The 20,421-nt window shown below is 45.4% G+C and overlaps 1 protein-coding gene across 4 annotated transcripts in view; it reads left to right on the top strand.

The window, feature by feature from the left end:
- LARGE1 (LARGE xylosyl- and glucuronyltransferase 1) overlaps nucleotides 1-10,773 on the top strand; it is a 543,301-nt gene extending 532,528 nt beyond the window's left edge. For all 4 annotated transcript variants that reach the window (XM_045467269.1, XM_045467268.1, XM_045467270.1 and 1 more), the window contains 3 exons: nucleotides 98-244; nucleotides 5,997-6,192; nucleotides 9,244-10,773. In XM_045467269.1, the coding sequence (XP_045323225.1) occupies nucleotides 98-244; nucleotides 5,997-6,192; nucleotides 9,244-9,441 (541 nt within the window). In that variant the 3' untranslated portion in view covers nucleotides 9,442-10,773. The remainder of the gene's footprint in view (nucleotides 1-97; nucleotides 245-5,996; nucleotides 6,193-9,243) is intronic.
- Nucleotides 10,774-20,421: the final 9,648 nt, after the last annotated feature.

The following is a 20,421-nucleotide window of genomic DNA, read 5'->3' as shown; positions in this document are numbered from 1 at the left end:
CTCCACCCCCTTGTGCCAACCCTCTCCCTGTCCTCACATGGGAAAGGCCTTTGCCTGGTATCATGAGACCCTGTTTCTGCCTGCCCTCTCTTTTCAGGAAGTCTATCATCCAGCTTGACCTTGCCAGCACCAAGAAAGCGATGATTGTCCCTGCATTCGAGACACTGCGCTACCGGCTGTCTTTCCCCAAGTCCAAAGCTGAGTTGCTGTCAATGCTGGACATGGGGACTCTCTTCACATTCAGGTGAGTTGCCCTCAGTGCCATCCCTCCTGGGGGTGTCCGGGACCTTCTTGGAAACCCAGGCACCAGAGCTGCTGGCCCAGAAGTTTGTTGCTACCTTAAACCATTTAAAGGCCAGAAGAAGCACCGTTGGCCCCCGCTAGGTCTTTGGAATATTCTTTCTCTTCCCACATGCCATGTGCTCTGTTTTGCACATGGGTGGTGGACATCATGTGTCCAGATGGAAGGATCGGGTCGTCAGGTAGGAAGTTCAGCTTATACTTGATCCCATCTCCTCTCTCTGAATCCTCTCTTTGGTTTGTTTGTTACTTCATTCATCTGGGAAATGGGTTCGTCCTGTTAGCATGATGACTCCTATTCCCCCTTTTCCTTTTTCTGTGAGTGGTCTGGTCTCCAAGGTCCTCAGGCCCAGGATGGGCTCATGTAGCTTCAACAACTAATGGCATCAAGGTGACTGCAGGGTCAGATATAGCAGATGGGGCCACTGACTTTGCTGTTGCCCAAGTGACAGGTCTGAACAAGCCTCTCACTTGCCTGACTTTCCAAGTTCCCCAAATCCTTCAGGAGCATCGCAGGGGAGCTGCCCTGCCACCTGTCCACAGTGCCCAGGGAGCGTGTGCACCTGCACAGGTGGGAAGGGGCTCCGACTCCCAGAAACAAGCTGTAAGTGTAAACAGTAAGTGTAGTGCCCTTGGGGGAAGTACGAGTCCTCCCCGGTCTCATGACAGAACAGTCTGAAGACAGAGCCACTGCTCCCGTCTCCGATTTTACAGAGAAGCCTCTGCTTTGAACAGTGCAAGAATGGCCAACGCCACCTTGGAGTGAAAAATCATACATTTCTAGGCAACCCGAATTTTACCAAAAAGATTGTAATAGTGGGGCACCTGGGTGGCTCAGTCAGTTCAGTGGCCAATTTTGGCTCAGGTCATGATCTCACGGTTCATGGGTTCAAGCTTTGCATCGGGTTCTGTTCTTACACCTCAGAGCCTGGAGCCTGCTTCAGACCCTCTGTCCCCGCCTCTCTCTGCCCCTCCCCCACTCATGCTCTGTCTTTCAAAAATAAACAAACATTAAAAAAAAATTTTAATAAATAAATTTTTAAAAAAGATTGTAATAATAACTTAAATTTCCATACTACTACTAAGTTACTAGAAGTTTCTAGAAGGCTTTCTCAAACAAGTTTTATTTTGGGAAAGTACCTTCATGAGATAGGTTATTCATTCAACAATTCGGAGATGATGCTTTTACACATTTTATACAGATAAACTGAGGAGTGGAGGGGACCTGCTCATGCCAGGACTTGAACCCCAACCTTCTTCCTGTATCCAGAATTCTGGAAAGTGATCTGAAATCACTTGGTTTAATACCTGCCCCCCAAAACGAAGACTTCTTTCTTCTTGGAGAAAAAATAACAACAACTACCAGGTTTTGAATATATAACTTCTGCCAGACACTGTCATCAGCTCATGGAATCCTCACAACAAGTCCATGAGGCAGATAACTGTTATTCCCCTTCTACAGATAAAGAAACGGAGACTCTAAGAGACTAAATAACTTGCCCAAAGACACATCGCCAGTACGTGGCAGAGCCTGAATTCAGACCCGGTCTTAGGAGCTGCACAGCCAGTGCTTTTAAGTCTAATACCATTGGACTGGGTCCTGAATGTTCCCACCAGTCAGTGTCAGAAGATAAAGGTAAACATGGAGGCACTGAGACCAAAATCAGTCTGAGTTTCCTACAGATGCCATAGCCTCATGGCTCCACGCCTGGTACATTTCCAAGGCATCTTTCCTTCCATCCCCATCCCCAGGTGATCTGAGAACTCATTTCAAGGCCATGTCTGTGGTCATGAGAGCTGAGGTTTGGCCTGCCGCGTCCGTGATTGCTGCTCTGGCCAACAGCTCACAAGCCACAAGGCCAAGTGCTAAATTATAGACCTTCCCTCCAAGAAATTGCTTTTGTCACCTTCCCTCCAAATGATGACCTGTCAAGTCTCCTTGGACAAGTCGCATCCAGCATCCCCTGGAAACTTCCAAGTGCCAACTCTCAAGCCCTATTCCAGATGTAACCGATCAGAGGCTCTGGGGGTGGAACCCAGTGATTGGTTAAAAAAATAGTCTCCTAGGTGAGTCTGGTACTCAGCTCAAGTCTAAGTACCACTGCTCAAAGCAGAATGCCCCCAGATCTCTCAGAAGTAGCATCCCACATGCTATATCCAGGAAACCTCTCTCATCTCTGTTTCTTTGGAGGCTACCTGGTGCTGATGGTCCCAGAGAACAGCCTTGAAGTCCAGTGTCTACTGGACTCACGGTAGGTTCCTTGAGCGAGTATTCAGGCTGTGATGTGTTTTCATGGCAGGTGAACTGTAATGTCACCCTGTTCTGTGCTGACCAGCCACTCAGTATGCTTGTCAGTGTTCCTGCTGAGCTAAGGAAAGCTGCCTTCCCACCCAGGAGTAGAGGACTGAGCCAGCTGCCTCCCTCCCCCATTTCCTCTTTCTCATACAGTAGGCCACGAGTTTATATTCTAAATAAGAAGGCTATTAATGCATTGATATCCCTGGGAGTAAGACCACTGTGAATTGACATTGCAGTTAGGGCAAACAAGGGGAAATAATGAGAATATTTTCATTTTTTGAGGAATTATTACATATCAGGCACTGCTCTGGATACTTTATGTGAATTCACATAGTTGTCAGAAATCTATGAAGTAGGTATTAGCATCTCTGTTTTACCTATAGGAAGAAATGAATCATATTAATTATTATTTATTAATAAATTCACCTAGAGAAAGAAATGAAGGAGCAGAGGAATTCAGTAAGTTTTCTGCACCTGCTAAGTGACAGAATTCAAACCCAGACAGGGAGGCTCTAGGGCCATTGTTTTTTTTTGTTTGTTTGTTTGTTTTTTTACACTTTTTTTTAATGTTTATTTATTTTTGAGAGAGAGAGAGATAGAGTATGAGCAGGGGAGGGGCAGAGAGAGAAGGAGACACAGAATCTGAAGCAGGCTTCAGGCTCTGAGCTGTCAGCACAGAGCCCGATGCGGGGCTCGAACTCATGGACCGTGAGATCATGACCTGAGCTGAAGTCGGACGGACGCTCAACCAACTGAGCCACCCAGGCGCCGCTAGAGCCATTGTTTTCAGCCGCCTTGTTAAAGTGCCTCTAGGGAAGGAGCATTTATTGAACGCCTGCTGTGTGCTAGCAATGTGCCAAGCCCTTTATAAACATTTTCTCATTTCAGTTCCTGAGCAGTCCAACAAGATAGATACTCTTTTCTCCAGTGGATGCAAGAGGCAAGTGAAGCCTCGTTTAAATGCTTTGCTGACCGAGGTCCCCAGCTCCTAAGTGGCGGAGGTGGGTTTTAAACCCTGGTGCGGTGGTCCCACTGTGCCATGCTTGAGCCTAGCGCATGTTCACGGCCACCGGTCGTGCTGGGCCGGCTCTGTGCAAGTCTCAGATGTCAAGGCTGCCTGTTGGGCTAGTTCACAGATGGAAAATCAACTCCTTCCCGGCCTGATTTTTTTGATTAATCCCGACATCTCGCAGTATCCCTGCTTTTCACACTCTGTTAAGGTGATGTGACTCAGCCTTTCATTTTTCTTCCCATTGTGTGACTGTGGTTTAGGTGGCAGTTGCTGAACTGGTAGAGCTGAGGATTCAAGTCCCTGCTCTCTGCCAGCCTGGCCACGTCGCCCCACAACACAGCTTGCTGAAAGGCCAGTGCCCACGCACTGGGGAGTTCCTCAGGCTTCAGGGCAGGCCCAGCCTCCGTCAGGAGGGAGCAGAATAAGTAAGCGGCCGCCTCCCCTGCCAGCAGGGCTCCACTGACCACCCACTCTCACTTAAACCTCACTCGCTTTAGGGGCGCCTGGGTGGCTCAGTCGGTTGAGCATCTGACTTTGGCTCAGATCATGATCTCACGGTTCCTGAGTTCGAGCCCTGCACTGGGCTCTCTGCTCTCAGCGCCAAGCCCGCTTCGGATCTCTCCCTCTCTCTCTGCCCCTGCCCCACTCACATGCGTGCTCTCTCCCTCTTGCTCGCTCTCTCTCCAAAATAAATACCCATTAAAAAAAAAAATCTCACATGCTTTAGACCCTCCCTGCGTGGAGGTGGAACCCCCAGACCATGAGCTCCGTTCTCCCTGTAGCTCCCTAAGATGTTACGGTCCTACCCTTCAGTCTCACTTTCATTTTATCTTCTACCGTGTTCTTTGTCCCTAACCCCTTGCTCTTGGGCCAGGTCTGCTGCCTCCAGAGGCAGATTCCTGCCCTACTGTCTGCCCTCTGTCTTAGGTACCCCTCAGGTTTTTAGGTTACTCATTAGTTAGTTATTCAACTTAGTGTCTGATTATTGACTCTCTGCTGTGTGTATAGACCAGAGAGTGTGGGTAAGAATGACATAGAAGAGAGATAACCTAGCATAGTGGTTCAGGGTCCTGGCCCTTGAGCCAGTCTGTCTAGGATTGAATCCCAGCCCATCCTTATTATTTGTAACTTGGTATTAAGTTATACCAATTTAAAGCTATAGATACAGTATTTACAATATAACTGGTATATAGTAAGTGCTTAATAACTATTAGCTTGTTAGGATTGTTGTTATATAGTTGTATTCATTTGCTGTATAACAAGTTGCTACAAATTTAGAAGCTTTAAACAATACAAATTTGTTACCTCACAGTCCCTGAGGGTGAGAGATTGGGGCATGGAATGTCTGGATTTTCAGTAGGGTCTCACAGGGCTGAAATCAAAGTGAGGGCAAGACTACAGTTCTCCTGAACTCTGGGCTCATGGACTTCCTTTCCTTGCACTTGGAAGGCCACGGTCACCATTTCCCTGCTGGCTCTTTGCCACGTGGCCCCCACAGGCAGCCCACACATGGCTCTTCACTCTCTTCCAAACTCAGATCTAAAAGTTCACATGATTTGGCCAGACCCACCCCAGGAATCCCCCTCTTAATTAGTCCAAAGTCAACTGATTGGTCAATTTAATTACATCTATGAGGATTCTACAAGGATCCCTTTTGCCATATGATGTAACATACTCACAGGAGTGACACGGTCACAGGTTCAGCCTCAGGGAGGAGAATGTTGTACGAGGGCAGGGGCACCGTGTTCTCTGGTAGGATCAACCAGCACACGCTCACCTGCAGTTCATTCCATATAAATGATACACAAATTCACCGACCCCTTCATTGTGAGAGTCTTGGCGTTAGTGAAAGATGTACATAACAGACTGGGTTAGTCTCCTAAGGCTGCCATAACAAAATTGTACAAAGCGGGTAGCCCAACACGGCAGAAGTTTATTCTCTTGTAGTTGTGGAAGCCAGAAATCCAAAGTCAAGGTGTTGCCAGGTTCATTCTTCCTCCAAAGGCTCTAGGGAAGAATCTTCCTTGCCTCTTTCCAGCTCCTGGTGGAGGCTGGCCAACTCTGATGTCCCTTGGCTTGTGGGAGCATCACTTCCATCTCTGCCTCCACCTGTCCATGGCATCCTCCCAGTGTGTGTCTCAGTGTCCACATTTGCCTCTTCTTATAAAGATACCAGTGGTTGGATTAGAGCCCACCCTATTCCACCATGATCTCATCTTGATATATCTGCAAAGACCCTCTTTCCAAATAGGTCCCATTCACAGGTACTGGAAGTTAGAGCTTGAACATCTTTTGGGGGGGACACAGTGCAACCCACAAGGACCGTATCGGCATAAACCTTTCCTTCCTTCCTTTTGCCCAATGGCTTTTCTCTCTGTGACCTAGGTACCATGTCTGGACAAAAGGCCATGCTCCCACAAACTTCGCCAAGTGGCGGACTGCCACCACGCCTTACCGTGTTGAGTGGGAAGCTGATTTCGAGCCATATGTTGTTGTGAGAAGGGACTGCCCTGAGTATGACCGGAGGTTTGTGGGCTTTGGATGGAACAAGGTGGCTCATATCATGGAACTGGATGCACAGGTGAGACAATGGACTGTCATGGCTGTGAGGAAAGAAGCAGCCTAGACTTCAGGGCTGAAAGGGGACCTTGGAGGTGAGAAAGCAGAGCCCAAGAGGGAACAACACATGGCCTAGGACCAGAAGTGAGAAAATGGCAGTGCTAATTCTTAGGGCTGTTGATTTCCAAACCTTCTTTCTCTACATTTGGGTGAGAGTTCGATTCCTGACCAGGACCCAGGCAAGTGTGAGTGTCCTGTGACAAAACATTCCACCCCCCATCCTTACCCAATTTAATGATGAGGATGAAAAATCGTCACTTAGCGTTAGAGCCATATAAGTGGCCCAAAGCATTTTAGGAGTTCTATATGAGTGACACAAGGCTTAAGGCTGAGGGACAGCTCATTATTGTACGTTATAACTATAAGTGATGGTCTTTAGACTGTATTTAGTTGTGAAACACTTTCATTCATTCAATAATACTTATTAAACACCTGCTTCAAGCGTCCGACTTCAGCCAGGTCACGATCTCGCGGTCCGTGAGTTCGAGCCCCGCGTCAGGCTCTGGGCTGATGGCTCAGAGCCTGGAGCCTGTTTCCGATTCTGTGTCTCCCTCTCTCTCTGCCCCTCCCCCGTTCATGCTCTGTCTCTCTCTGTCCCAAAAATAAATAAACGTTGAAAAAAAAAAAGAAATTTAAACACCTGCTTCAGAAGAAATCAGTAGAATTCCAACAGGTTAAACCAGGAGTCTGCAAACTTATTCCACAAAGGACCAGATAGAAAATTTGGGGACTTTAGGGGCACCTGGGTGGCTCAGTCGGTTAAGTGTCCGACTTCAGCTCGGGTCATGATCTCACATTTTGTGAGTTCAAGCCCCGCATCGGGCTCTGTGCTGACAGCTCAGAGCTTGAAGCCTGCTTCAGATTCTGTGTCTCCCCCTCTCTCTGCCCTTCCCATGCTCATGCTGTGTCTCTCAATAATAAATAAACATTAAATTTTTTTTTTGAATTGGGGGGCTTTGTGGGGCCTACAGGTCTCCTTCTCAACTACTTAACTCTGCCTTTGTCATTCAGTGGTAGGCAGTATCTAAACCAATGAGTGTGGCTGTGTTCCAATAAAACTTTATTTATAAAAACATGCAGCAAGCCGGACATGTTGCAGTTCATCAGCCCCCGTGTTAAACAAACAAAAGTAAAGTTGATCTGGTTAAGTTAGGAGAAGGATTCCTGGGCCTCTCAACTCCACCTTTTTCTCTTTGTGTCTATTCTCCAAGGCACCTGTTCATGGAGCACAGTGCACATACTTCTCAACAGGAGCACCAAATTCATAAAAAAAAAAAAAGCAAGGTTGGATATGCTCAGTGCTGCCTGGCCTGAGAATCACCTGGAGAGTTTTCCAACAGCTCGTTATATTTGAGAGCAGTCCCAAGTGGTTTTAATAAGTATCTAGGGTTGCAAACCACCTGTGTAGATGGAAGGTTGTAGACTAGTGTCCATATTTAACAACAGAAGCATGACTGATAGTATTCATTTTGTCATTGATACTTGGAGGTAGTCTAGTGCTACTCACAGACAGAAATGTTTAGTCTGCCTCAGCTTCTGAACAAAAAGATAAGTACTATTTTTGTATCCAAAGAAAAGTACTATTTTTGTATCCAGCAGTGTGGTGAGGTGAACTGGTTCAAATAAAATTAATTTTTCCAGCACTAAAACCTGGGCTTTGTTTGTTTTAGGCAATTTTGGTGGGATTCTTGAGCATTTCTTGCTTATTTCCCTTTTTTGCCAATAGCACAGCCAGTTTTGCCCTTTCCAGTGATTGAAGGAAATAATGAGGTCATACCTGACAGGTAATCCAGCCACACCTACTGGGGCTAATGGGATCGGTGAGCTTCTTTGTCCCTGTAGGAGATGTCGCAACAGCTAAGCTCTGACAGTTCTTGCATTTTCTTTTCAGGAATTTTTCTTACTCCTCCTTACCATCACCTGTCATTTCTTGCTGCGGTCAGTGTTCTTCTATCTGTAACAGATGCCTTTCTCCATTTTTTTTTAATGTTTATATATTTTTGAGAGAGAAAGACAGAGAGAGTGAGAGGCAGAGAGAGAGGGAGACACAGAATCCGAAGGAGGCTGCAGGCTCTAAGCTGTCAGTACAGAGCCAGAAGCAGGGCTTGAACTTGTGAACCACAGATCATGATCTGAGCCGAAGTCAGACGCTTAACCGACTGAGCCACCAAGCGCCCCTACCTTTCTCCATTCTGATTTTCCCTCTCATAGTTTATTCTGATCTGTTCTGGGCCGGGAAACTAGATGATCAAAGCCTATCAGACATTATGTCCAAAACCAGAATACACAGAGTCTGAGTGAAGGTGCACCGGATTCTCCTTTGTTACACGTTCTAAATTTATGTCACCCATTTGGGCTGTTTGGAGACATTTTATTTTTGGTCTGAGTTTCTATCTGTATTCTGCCAAGCGGAGGCCCCTGTATGGCGATGTGACGTGTAAGAAGGATAGGTAGGCAAGAGCTTTGTTCCTAATGAGCTTTCCATGAAAGCTCATGGAATCTATGAGATTCCATTGGGATCTTTTTTTTTTGTTATTCCTTTTTTGTCCCCTCTTGTGTACTAGTATGTTAGTCTGTCACACCTCATCAAGCCCTATGAGAAATCACATAAACAGACATCATTTAATTGAGCAACAGAGTCTCTCGTGGCTTATGTCATTCTAGAACAACCACGTGGGCATGTGCTCACATTTATCAAGAACCTTTCATGGGCCATGAGCTCTGCCCAGCATCATCCACACATTATTAGTCATCTTTCAAGGTAGGTATTATTACTTTTACTTTATAGATGAGAAAACTAAGGCATAGAGAAGCCAAGATGTTTGTCCAGAGTCAGGGAAACAGCCCTGCTCTGTCCCTCTCCAGCATGGCAGGCTTTCCATGGCCCCACCCTCCTTGCTGACATCATTCCCCACTTCATTCAGTCACTTTGTCATTTGGTCATGCACTTGGGCATTCATCATGCATTCTGGAGGGTTCTTGCAAGCGCTCTCACACTACTCTTGTCTTCCAGGAATATGAATTTATCGTGCTGCCCAATGCCTACATGATCCACATGCCTCACGCCCCCAGCTTTGACATCACCAAGTTCCGGTCCAACAAGCAATACCGCATCTGTCTCAAAACCCTGAAGGAAGAGTTTCAGCAGGACATGTCCCGCCGCTACGGCTTTGCCGCCCTCAAATATCTCACGGCTGAGAACAACAGCTAGCACCAGGAAACCCACCCCTAGGAAGAGACCTATTCTGCAGGGGAAAAGCCACTTTGCTATTTGGGGCCCAGCCTTCAAACTCAAAATTTGAGCAATGCTTTTTTGGTTTGTTTTTATTTGTCTCTTTGGCCCAACAAAGCCGCCCACACTACAGAGATCTGGGACAAGGATCCAGCCAGCTCCTCTCTGCTCCACAATCTGGCATTCCCAGAATGTGGAAGAGTAGCTCATCGACACAGTCTCTTCAAGAACGGGACACAGGGGTGTTAGAGGGAACAAAGGGGTTATCCTACTAAAAAGCCACAAAACCGAGCTGGTCTTTAGGGATGTTCTTGTTGCTTTTTAAGAAAGGGAAGTCAGGGTGCTGGGGGTTAGCAATCCCAGAAAATAAAGGCAAAACTGTCTTTTTGTCCAGAGGAAACTTTCTTTTGTGTCCTGCAATCTAGCTGTGTATTCAAGGTGGGGGCCATCCAATGATCTGAACCAACCATGTGGAAAGACCCAGTGGGGACATTATACCTGGTGGGACCTGGAGGTGGGGTGGGTTGGTTCTTTATCCTCAAGGTCGCTCTTGTTTTGCTTTGATTTGTTTTCCTTTGAGGGGATTTTGTTTGTTTGTTTGTTTGTTTTTGGTCTGGGAATCCAAAATTGAAAACTTGATCTTTTAAGTCTCTGAAAGAGAATCAGCTGTGTCAACCAACATCCCCTTATGAGCAGTGGCCCAGCAAGGAGGACAAGAGTCTTCAGCCAGTATTTAAACATGGGCAGCCCTCTTCAGGATTCTCACTGAGGCCCCCGTGACCTTGAATTCCCTACTCTCCAGAATCCAGGGGCTAAGACGGGGACTGTGGAAATAGGAAGACCATCCCGTCTACAACCAGTCACATTTTCTATTGGCAGTGACCGCTTCCTGAAGAAAGGGCTCTGAAGGGGCTGCTTCGGTGCACATGAAAGGTACGAACCTCCCAGGCCTTCAGAAGAACTTTAATAGTTCACACATGCCCAATTCCGAAGATTCACATGTCCCTTTGGAGACCTTGAGGAAGAATGTGTTGGGTTCCTCCGACTCTGTGCTGCTTCGCTGCGGGTGGGAGGAGGTCACAGCCTCGGGCTCCCTCTGGGACCTGTCCAGAGGGCAGGCAAGCACCTTTACCATTACAAGGATTGAGGAGACGCTGGACTTTTTACCCATTTTCTTGAATCTTCAATATTAATGTTGTGTTTACATTGATGAGAACAAAAGTCCACGCCCTCCTCTAGGCTGGGCTGTTTGTATTGAGTTGCAATGTGACCAGCGAACGCTGCATTCAATAAACGAAAGTACGGACTGTGTCTCCCCCGCTCCCTCCCTCCACTCGTGTAAGAAGCTGCAGAGGGTAGCTCCAGGGTAGAGAGCAAGATCGATAAACAGCAACTTTACACTTTGTGTTCTCCCGTTTTGTGTTTCTCACCATTTGAACCTTAACCTTGTTTTCTCCTTTTCTGAGGTTAGATCTCACCACACCCTCTGACCCTCAAAGCATCTTCAGAGTCTCCGTCCAGCTTCTGTCTCGGCACGGAAGCCAGATGTTTTATATCGCAGATGCTAGCACGTTAAAACCTGGTCGTCAGTAGCAGAGTGAGCCTCTAAGACTCTGTCCTGGTGGCCATGTGACACCCCACCGCAATCTGACCTATGAGACCCTTCCATGTGTTATATGCCCAAGGGGAGATTTCACTCAGGTTGATTTTTAAAAACTTAGGAAAACAATCAGTAAGACTCACCCTCACACAGATACGGATAAGTTTATGTGTCTGTAGGCATGTGTGTATGTCTGTCATGGTATTACATACATATAGCATATAGGTAGCATGCATATCACAATATATGAATACTGTAAAAAGTAGACTATCACAAAAGTATTCAAAGTACATGGTAAAGTCCCCTTTCTCCATAGGTGTGTGAGAGCCAGCCCCGACCAGCTCATGAGGACTTACTGTGTGCATCTTTCTCCTACTCTTGTGTTTGAAATTGGCCATGATGGAAGTATTTACACCATGGGAAATCTGAAAACCACAAATCAGGGCACCGCCCCCGCCCCCCAAGAGCTGGTTGTTAAACATTTACCAGCACACCAGTGCCTTTTTATTTTCATTGTGTACACACACACACTCATTCACTCACTCAAAAACTCTCTTTTCTAGAGAAGACCATTGTTAATAGATGTAATTTTTAATTAATCACTACCAGCTACTTGAGCCAAGTGAGAATATACAGTAGTACTAGCTCTTTGATGTTAAAAATCAATTTTTAATTCCCTAAAGCCTTTTATGTTTTAAATTTTTCACAGCCCCTGGATCCTGCCCAGCCACCTTGCTTTTACTTGCGTTTCTATGGGTATGAGAATGACCGTATCACTTACCATGCAGACTGGGTCACCTCTGAGAAGAAGAGAAGGTACTAAGTGCTTTGAGACAACAGGTATAAATTGGAGGACAATGTAGCTTCATGCACACTGAATTTATTAGAGCCCGAAACTGACTCTCCACACCAACAGGAGAAAATCCTATTCCCCCAAAGACAGGTGCCTGACACAGTGAAGCCAGTCTCACTTAAGGCTAGAGCTCAGATGCTAAGGCCCAAGTTCAACACAGAGGCTGCCAAGTCAGTGGAGGCTGAGGTCTGCAGAGCCAACAGAAGGAACTTCCAGAACTTAGCCCACAGCGGCATCTCACTGCACATCCCAGTTCAAGGGTGGGGGGCGCTGCCTGTGGGCAGAGGCAATCACTATCGATGTGGATTCCCTAGAATCAGTTCCCCAGGGCAAAACAAGCTTATAAATGGGCCACACGGATGTTTTCATGCCTAAAGAAGCCAATACCATCTTGGCTTTCAGCTGGGAGGAAAAGAAAGGTCTTCTCATTTAGCCCCCATACTATTCCCTGGAGAGCTAAGATTTATCAAGTAACTACTATGTAAAAGGGCCTTTGCATGCATTAGCTCACTGAATCCTTGCAGCAAGGCTGCAAAATGAAAATTACTGCTTATAGATGAGGAAACCGAGGGAGCTCTGGGAAATTAAGTAGCTTCCCTGAATTCACATCAATAATATACGGCAGAACCAGAATTTAAACCCATGCCTACTTGGGTGGATCCAAAACCACATAACCTGCAATGCTCCTTCCTTCCCCAGTAAGAAAGAAATCTATTAAATATTGGCCAATGAGAGCATTTGAACCTATATGGAAAGAGTATTAGATTTCTAGACTTTCTCCAACATCCATCCAATAACACTGTCCAGACAGCAATCTCCCCTAGAAGCTCTAAATCTTGCTATGCTCATGGACTGAAAATTCATGTGAAATAGGCCCGGCAGTCTATAATCATATTTAAACATGGCTGGGATCAACTGTAGGAAGCAGTAATTCGTTCCCTGAATGCGTCTCCTGGGTTACCTCCTAGATTACATGGCACAGGTCGAGACACTATGTTTTAATCTCGCCCTTAGAACCAAACCCAGCTTGCTGCTTCAAAGTGATCTCTCTGAGTGTTGAGCTGATTTACAGAGCACATATTTGCCGAGTTGACTAATAGCTTCTTTGTACCCCATCATGAAAGGACAGACCCTACTTTAATTCTGTTCCTTTCAAAGACTCTACTGTCTTTGAGTTAAGGCTTCATTTGTGGTCACCCGGCCTTTAGGGAGCTCTGTGTTAGTGGAAGAAACGTGATTAAAATCCCCTCCAACACGGCTCCTGCACACTCTTGGGGAAGATAAGAGCCACCATTTACTGAACTAAGACTTCTATGGTAGTTGGCACTGATGAATCTTCACAGTGGCATAATAATATAAGGAAGGTTTGACTATCCCTACTCTTTAGCTAATGGAACCAACCCCTCAGAGCAATTATGTGAGTTGCCCAGAATCACGCAAGTTGTTCATGAAGGTTCTGGAATTTGAGCCAAAATCTGGCTGACTTCAAAAACCCATGTCTTTCCACTCTGTGCTGCTGTCTCCCCATATGACATTGAAATCAGTTTGGCTACAGGCTTATGCAGCCACATCATCATGTAGTTCATGGTGATATGCTTTTTTTTTTTCTTGCCTTATTAATCGTGTGTTTATCTTCAATTTAATGCCATTGAAGTTTATGAAATGTCAGTTATCCACTAAGTGCATTCTAAGTAGTTTCAGACCCATAGAATCTAATGTCAGAGATACCATGGTTTTTGTCTTCATTCATTTAACAAAAATGTTCTTAGTAAGAACCCCCCTCCCCTGATTTCAAGGAATGATTGGTAATATCGGAAAGGAGATAATGGGGGCACCACAGAAATGTTGGGTTTCTTATTGTGACTATTTGATGGAGTTGGTCCTTGTTTTTTTCCAACACAGTCTTGAGAGACGGTGTTTTCTGGAATGAAAGGAGGTCGGTCAGTTTTGGGAAAGTGTTTCCCAAGGTTTGGGACCAGTGAGGCTGGGATGATGTCATGGAATGACTAACAGTTTGCCCAGAGAAGAACTGTCAAGAGATTCCTGGGTACGTTATGCTGCTGAAATTCTGAAGGAAGGAAGGAAGGGCTCTAGTGGTGGCGTCAGAGTAATTTCACTGTACTAATATTTCTTCATTCCACAAAGAATTTATGGAGCATCTACTGTGGGATGTGCACTGTGAATGCAGCAGCGACCCAGGCACAGCCAGCTTTCAGGTAATATATTTACCTGGAGAGCTAAAAAAACATACAATGCTGAAATAGGTTTTATTTTATTACATTCACGTCAACAATTTTAGGTTTTTTGGTGTTTTGTTTGTTTTTTTTAGACAAAGAGCGCAGGAGCGGGGGAGAGGGACAGAGGGAGGGAGAGACAGAGAGAGAATCTTAACCTGGGTATGGAGCCTGACTCAGCTCAATCCCACAACCCTGGGATCAGGACCTGAGCCGAAAGTAAGTCAGATGCTTAACCGACTGAGCCACCCAGGTACCCCAGATTATGTTTTTTAAACTTACATTTGCATAAAGAAGAGTTGTAAGAATAATACAAAGAACTGTATGCCCTTCACTTAGATTCAATGATTGTTAACATTTGACCACTTAGGCTTTATATCTGTCTATATTTTTTCTGGAACCTTTAACAGTGGATTGTAGATGTCAATCTGAATACTTTTTTTAATCTGAATACTTTAATCTGAATACTTTAATCTGAATACTTTAGCATGTATTTGTTTTATTTATTTATTTTTTTTTTTATTTTTTTTAAAAAATTTTTTTTTCAACGTTTATTTATTTTTGGGACAGAGAGAGACAGAGCATGAACGGGGGAGGGGCAGAGAGAGAGGGAGACACAGAATCGGAAACGGGCTCCAGGCTCTGAGCCATCAGCCCAGAGCCTGACGCGGGGCTCGAACTCCCGGACCGCGAGATCGTGACCTGGCTGAAGTCGGACGCTTAACCGACTGCGCCACCCAGGCGCCCCAGCATGTATTTGTTTTAAAGGACATTCTCATATAACCATGATGCAGTGATGAAATTCAAGAAAAGTTTGCTACAATATGATAATCCATTACACAGTCTACATTCACAGTTTGCTGATTGCCCTAATAATTTCTGTGTAACAGTAACCACATCCATCCCACCTCTAACTCCAGGGTCCAATCCAATCTAAGACACATTGCATAGTTGCCTACAGTCTCTAATCAGGAATAATTCCTGGGTCCTTTGCACTTTATGACAATGACATTTTTGAAAAGCACAGTCATTTTGCAATAGTTTAGTGTTTTGAATGAGAGATATACATATACAAAGCAATTCATGAAATTGGTACATATGCATGTGTGACTTTCTAAATTCATTAATATTATATAGTATATTGTATAACATAAAATTGTATGGCAAATAGTGTTAAAGAAGCCAGTCCTTAGAAGGTTCACCATCAATGTGTGTGCATGTGCATTGGTGAGATGGTCCAATAGGTGGGATGCTATGGCAGGCAGCACATGCAGCCATGGGGACACATCACTAATCCCACTTAGTTATCTTATCACCAATGAAAGTGATCATTTTCTACTTACTTGAAATTTAAGTAGTCACTTTTAAGATACACGCATTAGTCGAAATGCTTTGTGTGTTAGGATGAATGCATATTACATGTGGATGTAAATGTGGACATTTTTAGCTCAGTTTCTCAGATCTACAAGAGAAAAGATAAAACAATTCAAGAATTCTTACCTTCCCCGCTCCCCCCCCCGACTTCATTATGTATGGACCCACATTCACCAACTTATTAATATTTTCAACCTCCCAAAGATTATTTAATACTTAGAGCTGGGCAACTAGGTTTCCTTCCCCATGAATATTAAGGTCAACATCTACTAGGATCAGAAATGTCTTCTAAGTAGGTGAGAGAAGACTGTCTGACCCGCTGATAACCAATACCCTTGGTGTGGAAGGACAATGAGCCCTCTTTGTATACCCTGGCTTGGTAATCTGGCCTCAAAACCAAAAGCCCCACTCAAAAGTGCCTGTTTTCCTGGTAGTCCCTGGTCACTGTGTTATACCAAGCTAGCCACTCTCAGATTCCAAAGTCCCAGGGGCCCCTCCCTGAGGCACCCTGCAGTCCTGCGTGGCTTGTCTATATGCCTAAACAATGGCAACTCCGAGCTTGGGCATGTCATTAACTCTGAGTTCCTTGAATATAAAAAACCTATGTCTTGCCCAGCAGAAGAGACTGATGGGAAACCTCCAGTTAATCCTGACAACAAATCCACTTCAAACATTCTAATATTGCTCAGGGCTACCTGAAGCCATCCCAGCTACCATTTATGCGGCACTTATGTGCTGGTGTGCTAAATTTCTTCTGTTGTCTGGAGGAATCCCATGAGAGGAGGGATTATTTTCATAGATGGGGAAACCAAGGCTCAGTGGAAGTACTTGGTAGGGCCACAAGCCAAACACTATTTTTCTGACTCCACAATTTTGGTGGATGGAAGTAAATGTGTATGGGGTGGGGGGAGTCTCTGCTGGTCTCCCGCAGCATTCCTGAGCCCAGTGTACATAAAGCTAGACCTCATGGTCTCCCTCCCCGAGAGTCCAGGTCCTCTTCTGTTGCTTGGTGTTGTGAACCATTCTGAACAATGTAGGCAAGGATCAGTCAGAGCTGGGAAGGAAGGGGGTGGACAGACATTTGCTGACTAGTATACAATTTGCATTATTTTATTTAACCAGCAATAGGTGTCTCCTTGTTAAGGGTAAGAAAACAGAAGCTCAGAGACGTTAAACAAGAGCCGTGAAAAGAGCCGGATCTAGGTACTCCAGAGCTCATGATGTTGCCAGTTGTCTGCACTGTTGCCCAGGGATTTGGCTAACACAAGGTCATAGAATCTTTGTTTTTCAAAGGACCTTAATAATGAGAAAAAGCCTAGTCATCAGTGGGGTGTGTTTCTTCTTTGGCTTATAACTAGTGCTTTTCCAACATTAACGTGCATGGATTGTGAGCATTTATTAAAAGCTGATTCAGTGCAGGGCACCTGGGTGGCTCAGTAGGTTAAGCATCTGACTTTGGCTCAGAACATGATCTCTCAGTCCATGGGTTCCAGCCCTGCGTCGGGCTCTGTGCTGACAGCTCAGAGCCTGGAGCCTGCTTCCTCTCTCTGTCCCTCCCCCACTCATGCTCTGTCTCTCTCTCTCTCTCAAAAATAAACATTAAAAAAAAAAAAAGCTGATTCAGTGTGTGCATCCCCAGATTCTGCATTTCTAACAAACTCCCACGTGATGCGGAGGCTCCTGGTCCACACACATGATATGGTCTCATGCCTTTAAGCATCAGTCACTCAGCTTCTTTCTAAATCTTTGTGGAGCTCTGACAGCATGCCTAGCAGGCATCACTAGATACCTCGGAAAATTGCCGTTCAGGAGATTGGTTCATTTTTAAGAAACAGTGACTAAGGTTCAGCAACTGTGCCAGGTGGTGGTAATTCAAAGATGAATTAGACACAGTCCTCAAGCTCATGGAACCACCCTCCCCACCCTCCCTCCCCGTGTCCAGTAGGAAGAGAGGTGTGTGATGAGTGACATATGGGGAAGTATCGGGAGAGGGGCTGAGGGTATTATGGGAGCTTGGCAGAAAGGAGCTCACTCCAGGCTGGGCTCCTGGAAGGCTCTCAAGACAGATGACTCCTATTAAAGAAAAATTATTGATTGACACATGTTAAAATGGTAAGGATGGCTTTATTCAGGTGTTAAGACTGTTGCAGTAGGGGAGAGAAACTGAGCTCAGCTCCAGATACAGGGGGGATTTATAGACAAGCTGAGTGGGGTGGCGGCAGGGGGGGGGGCGGATTGGTAGATGGAAAATCACCAAGAGGAGACCTCAAGGGTAGTGAGAGTCTTTCTAAACCAAATTAACAGGATTCTTGCCCATGCAGATACAGGACTTATGCATCAAAGGCGGGGGTGAAGAACTTGGTCAGATGTCAAGGCTGATCATCTGTCAAGGGTAGAGGATTCTTACTAAGCTAACTTGGTCAGCAGGATTCTTTGCTACAATGGGCTGAGCTCACCGCAGAACGGGAACAGACCATGTCACGAAGAGGGCTCAGAGGAGCCCATACAGAGTTGGGTCAAGGAGAGAGTCTTTGTCACATCTGACAGAGGACAATCACTGGCCTAAAGAACAGGAGGCAAACCTGATTTAAGTGGCCTGCCCAGCAGGGAGAGACCTGAAACTGGCTTGTTTTTCTTTACCGTAATTCAAGTCTGATTTTGCCGTGAATGGATTACAATATGATTTTATCCTGTGGGCTCCAAGAGCCTTACCGTCAGGACTAAATGTAGTTGGTGAATTTCAAACCGTCCCTCTGACCTTGAACAAGACACCTCTTGAGCTCAGTTTCTGTGTTTATAATATGAGGCAGTTGGTTGTGTGTGTCTCTGAACACAAATTCTGTTATACCATTTTGGTTTTGATTTGCTAATGATTTTAGGAAGCACTTGGGTAGTGCTTGCTATGTATCATAATTCTAAGCACCTTACATTTAGAAAATTGACTAGTAAATCAGTTTAAGTAGTAACCTTAGGTAGGTACTATTACCAGACCTATCTTGTCAAGGGGCACATTGAGGCACAGAGAGGTTAAGTAGTTTGCCCAAAATCACACAGTAATTAGTAGAGCTGGGATATGAATCAAGCAGGTTGGCCCCAGAGTTCACATTCTTTTTTCTTTTTTCTTTTTTCTTTTTTTTTTTTTTAATGTTTTTGAGAGAGAGTGAGAGAGCACACAATCAGGGGAGGGGCAGAGAGAGAGGGAGACACAGAATCTGAGGCAGGCTCCAGGCTCCAAGCTGTCAGCACAGAGCCCGACGTGGAGCTCGAACTCATGAACAGTGAGATCATGACCTCAGCCAAAGTCAGACGCTTAACTGACGGAACCACCAGGTGCCCCCAGAGTTCACTTCTTAACCACTATGTGCTACTGCCTCCCTGATGGGGAAAGAAAGATGCAATTATAACAGATTCCTCATTATGCATTTAATATCTTTGCTGGGTGTATCAGTTTTCTATTGCTGTGTAAAAAAGTACCACTCACTAAGTGGCTTAAAACAATACACATTTCTTATCTCACTGTTCCCAAGGCTCAGGAGTCCGGACATGGGTTGGCTGGGTCTTCTGATCAGGGTCTCACCAGGCTGCCACAGAGATGCCAGCCATGGTATGGTTCTCATCTGGAACTCAGGAACCTCTTCCAAGTTCACTGTTTGTTGGGAGAATTCAGTTCCTTGTGGTTGTACGACTGAGGGTGCCACTGTCTTTTTTTAATTATTTATTAACTTTTTAAATGTTTTCTTTTTTTTTGAGAGAGAGAGAGCATGAGTAGGGGAGAGGCAGAGAGAGACAGGAAGACACAGAATCCGAAGCAGGCTCCAGGCTCTGAGCTGTCAGCACAGAGCCTGATGTGGGGCTCAAACTCACAAACCATGAGATCATGACCTGAGCAGAAGTCAGATGCTTAACCGACTAAGAAACCCAGGTGCCCTTATGTTTTTATGTTTTTAATTAAAGTATACAGAGTTATATTAGTTTTGGGTGCACAATATGATTCAACATTCCTGTACAGTACTCAGTGCTCAGCACAATTGTACTTTTTTTTTTAATGTTTACTTGTTTTGTGAGCGAGAGAGAGCAGGGGGAGGAGCAAAGAGAGAGAGGGAGAGAGAGAGAATACCAAGCAGGCTTCATGCTGCCAGCACAGAACCTGACACAGGTTCAAACTCACAAACTGTGAGATCATAACCTGAGCTGAAATCAAGAGTTGGCCACTTAACCAACTGAGCCACCCAGATGCCCCTAACTATACTCTTAATCCCCTTTGTCTATTTCACCCAGCCCCCACCTCCCCCCCCCCCCGCCCCTCACATGCCCTCTGGCAACCACGAGTTTGCTCTCTGTACTTATGAGTCTGTTTCTTGGTTTGTTTGCTTGTTTGTTTTGTTTTATAAGTTCTACATGTAAGTGAAATCATATGGTATTTGTCTTTCTCTGTCCAACTTACTTCACTTAGCCTAATACCCTGTAGATCCATCCATGTCGTTGCAAATGGCAAGATCTCATTCTTTCCTATGACTAATATTCCATTGTGTATATAGACCACATCTTCTTTATCTAGTCATCCATCGATGGACACGGGTTGCTTCCATATCTTGACTATTATAAATGATGCTGCAAGATCCCAGCTTTCTTGCTGGCTGTTGGCCACGGCCACTCTCAGCAACTAGAGGACACCCATCATTCCCTGCCAAGTGGTCCCCTGCACAACATGCCTGTTTCCTTCTTTGAAGCCCTCAAGAGGTAACCTCTCCCTCCAGCTTGCTAAGACAGAGTCTATTATAAGGTAATATAATCATGGGAGTGATACCTCATCGTATCCCCAAGCCCTGCCCACACCCGGGGCAGGGTAGAGTTCTACAGGGAGAGCACACAAGGGTATGAAAAACTTCAGGGCTTCC

The sequence above is a fragment of the Leopardus geoffroyi genome, chromosome B4 (genome assembly GCF_018350155.1).
Source record: "Leopardus geoffroyi isolate Oge1 chromosome B4, O.geoffroyi_Oge1_pat1.0, whole genome shotgun sequence".
Lineage (NCBI taxonomy): Eukaryota > Metazoa > Chordata > Mammalia > Carnivora > Felidae > Leopardus > Leopardus geoffroyi.
This window is presented reverse-complemented; position numbering and strand designations above follow the sequence as displayed.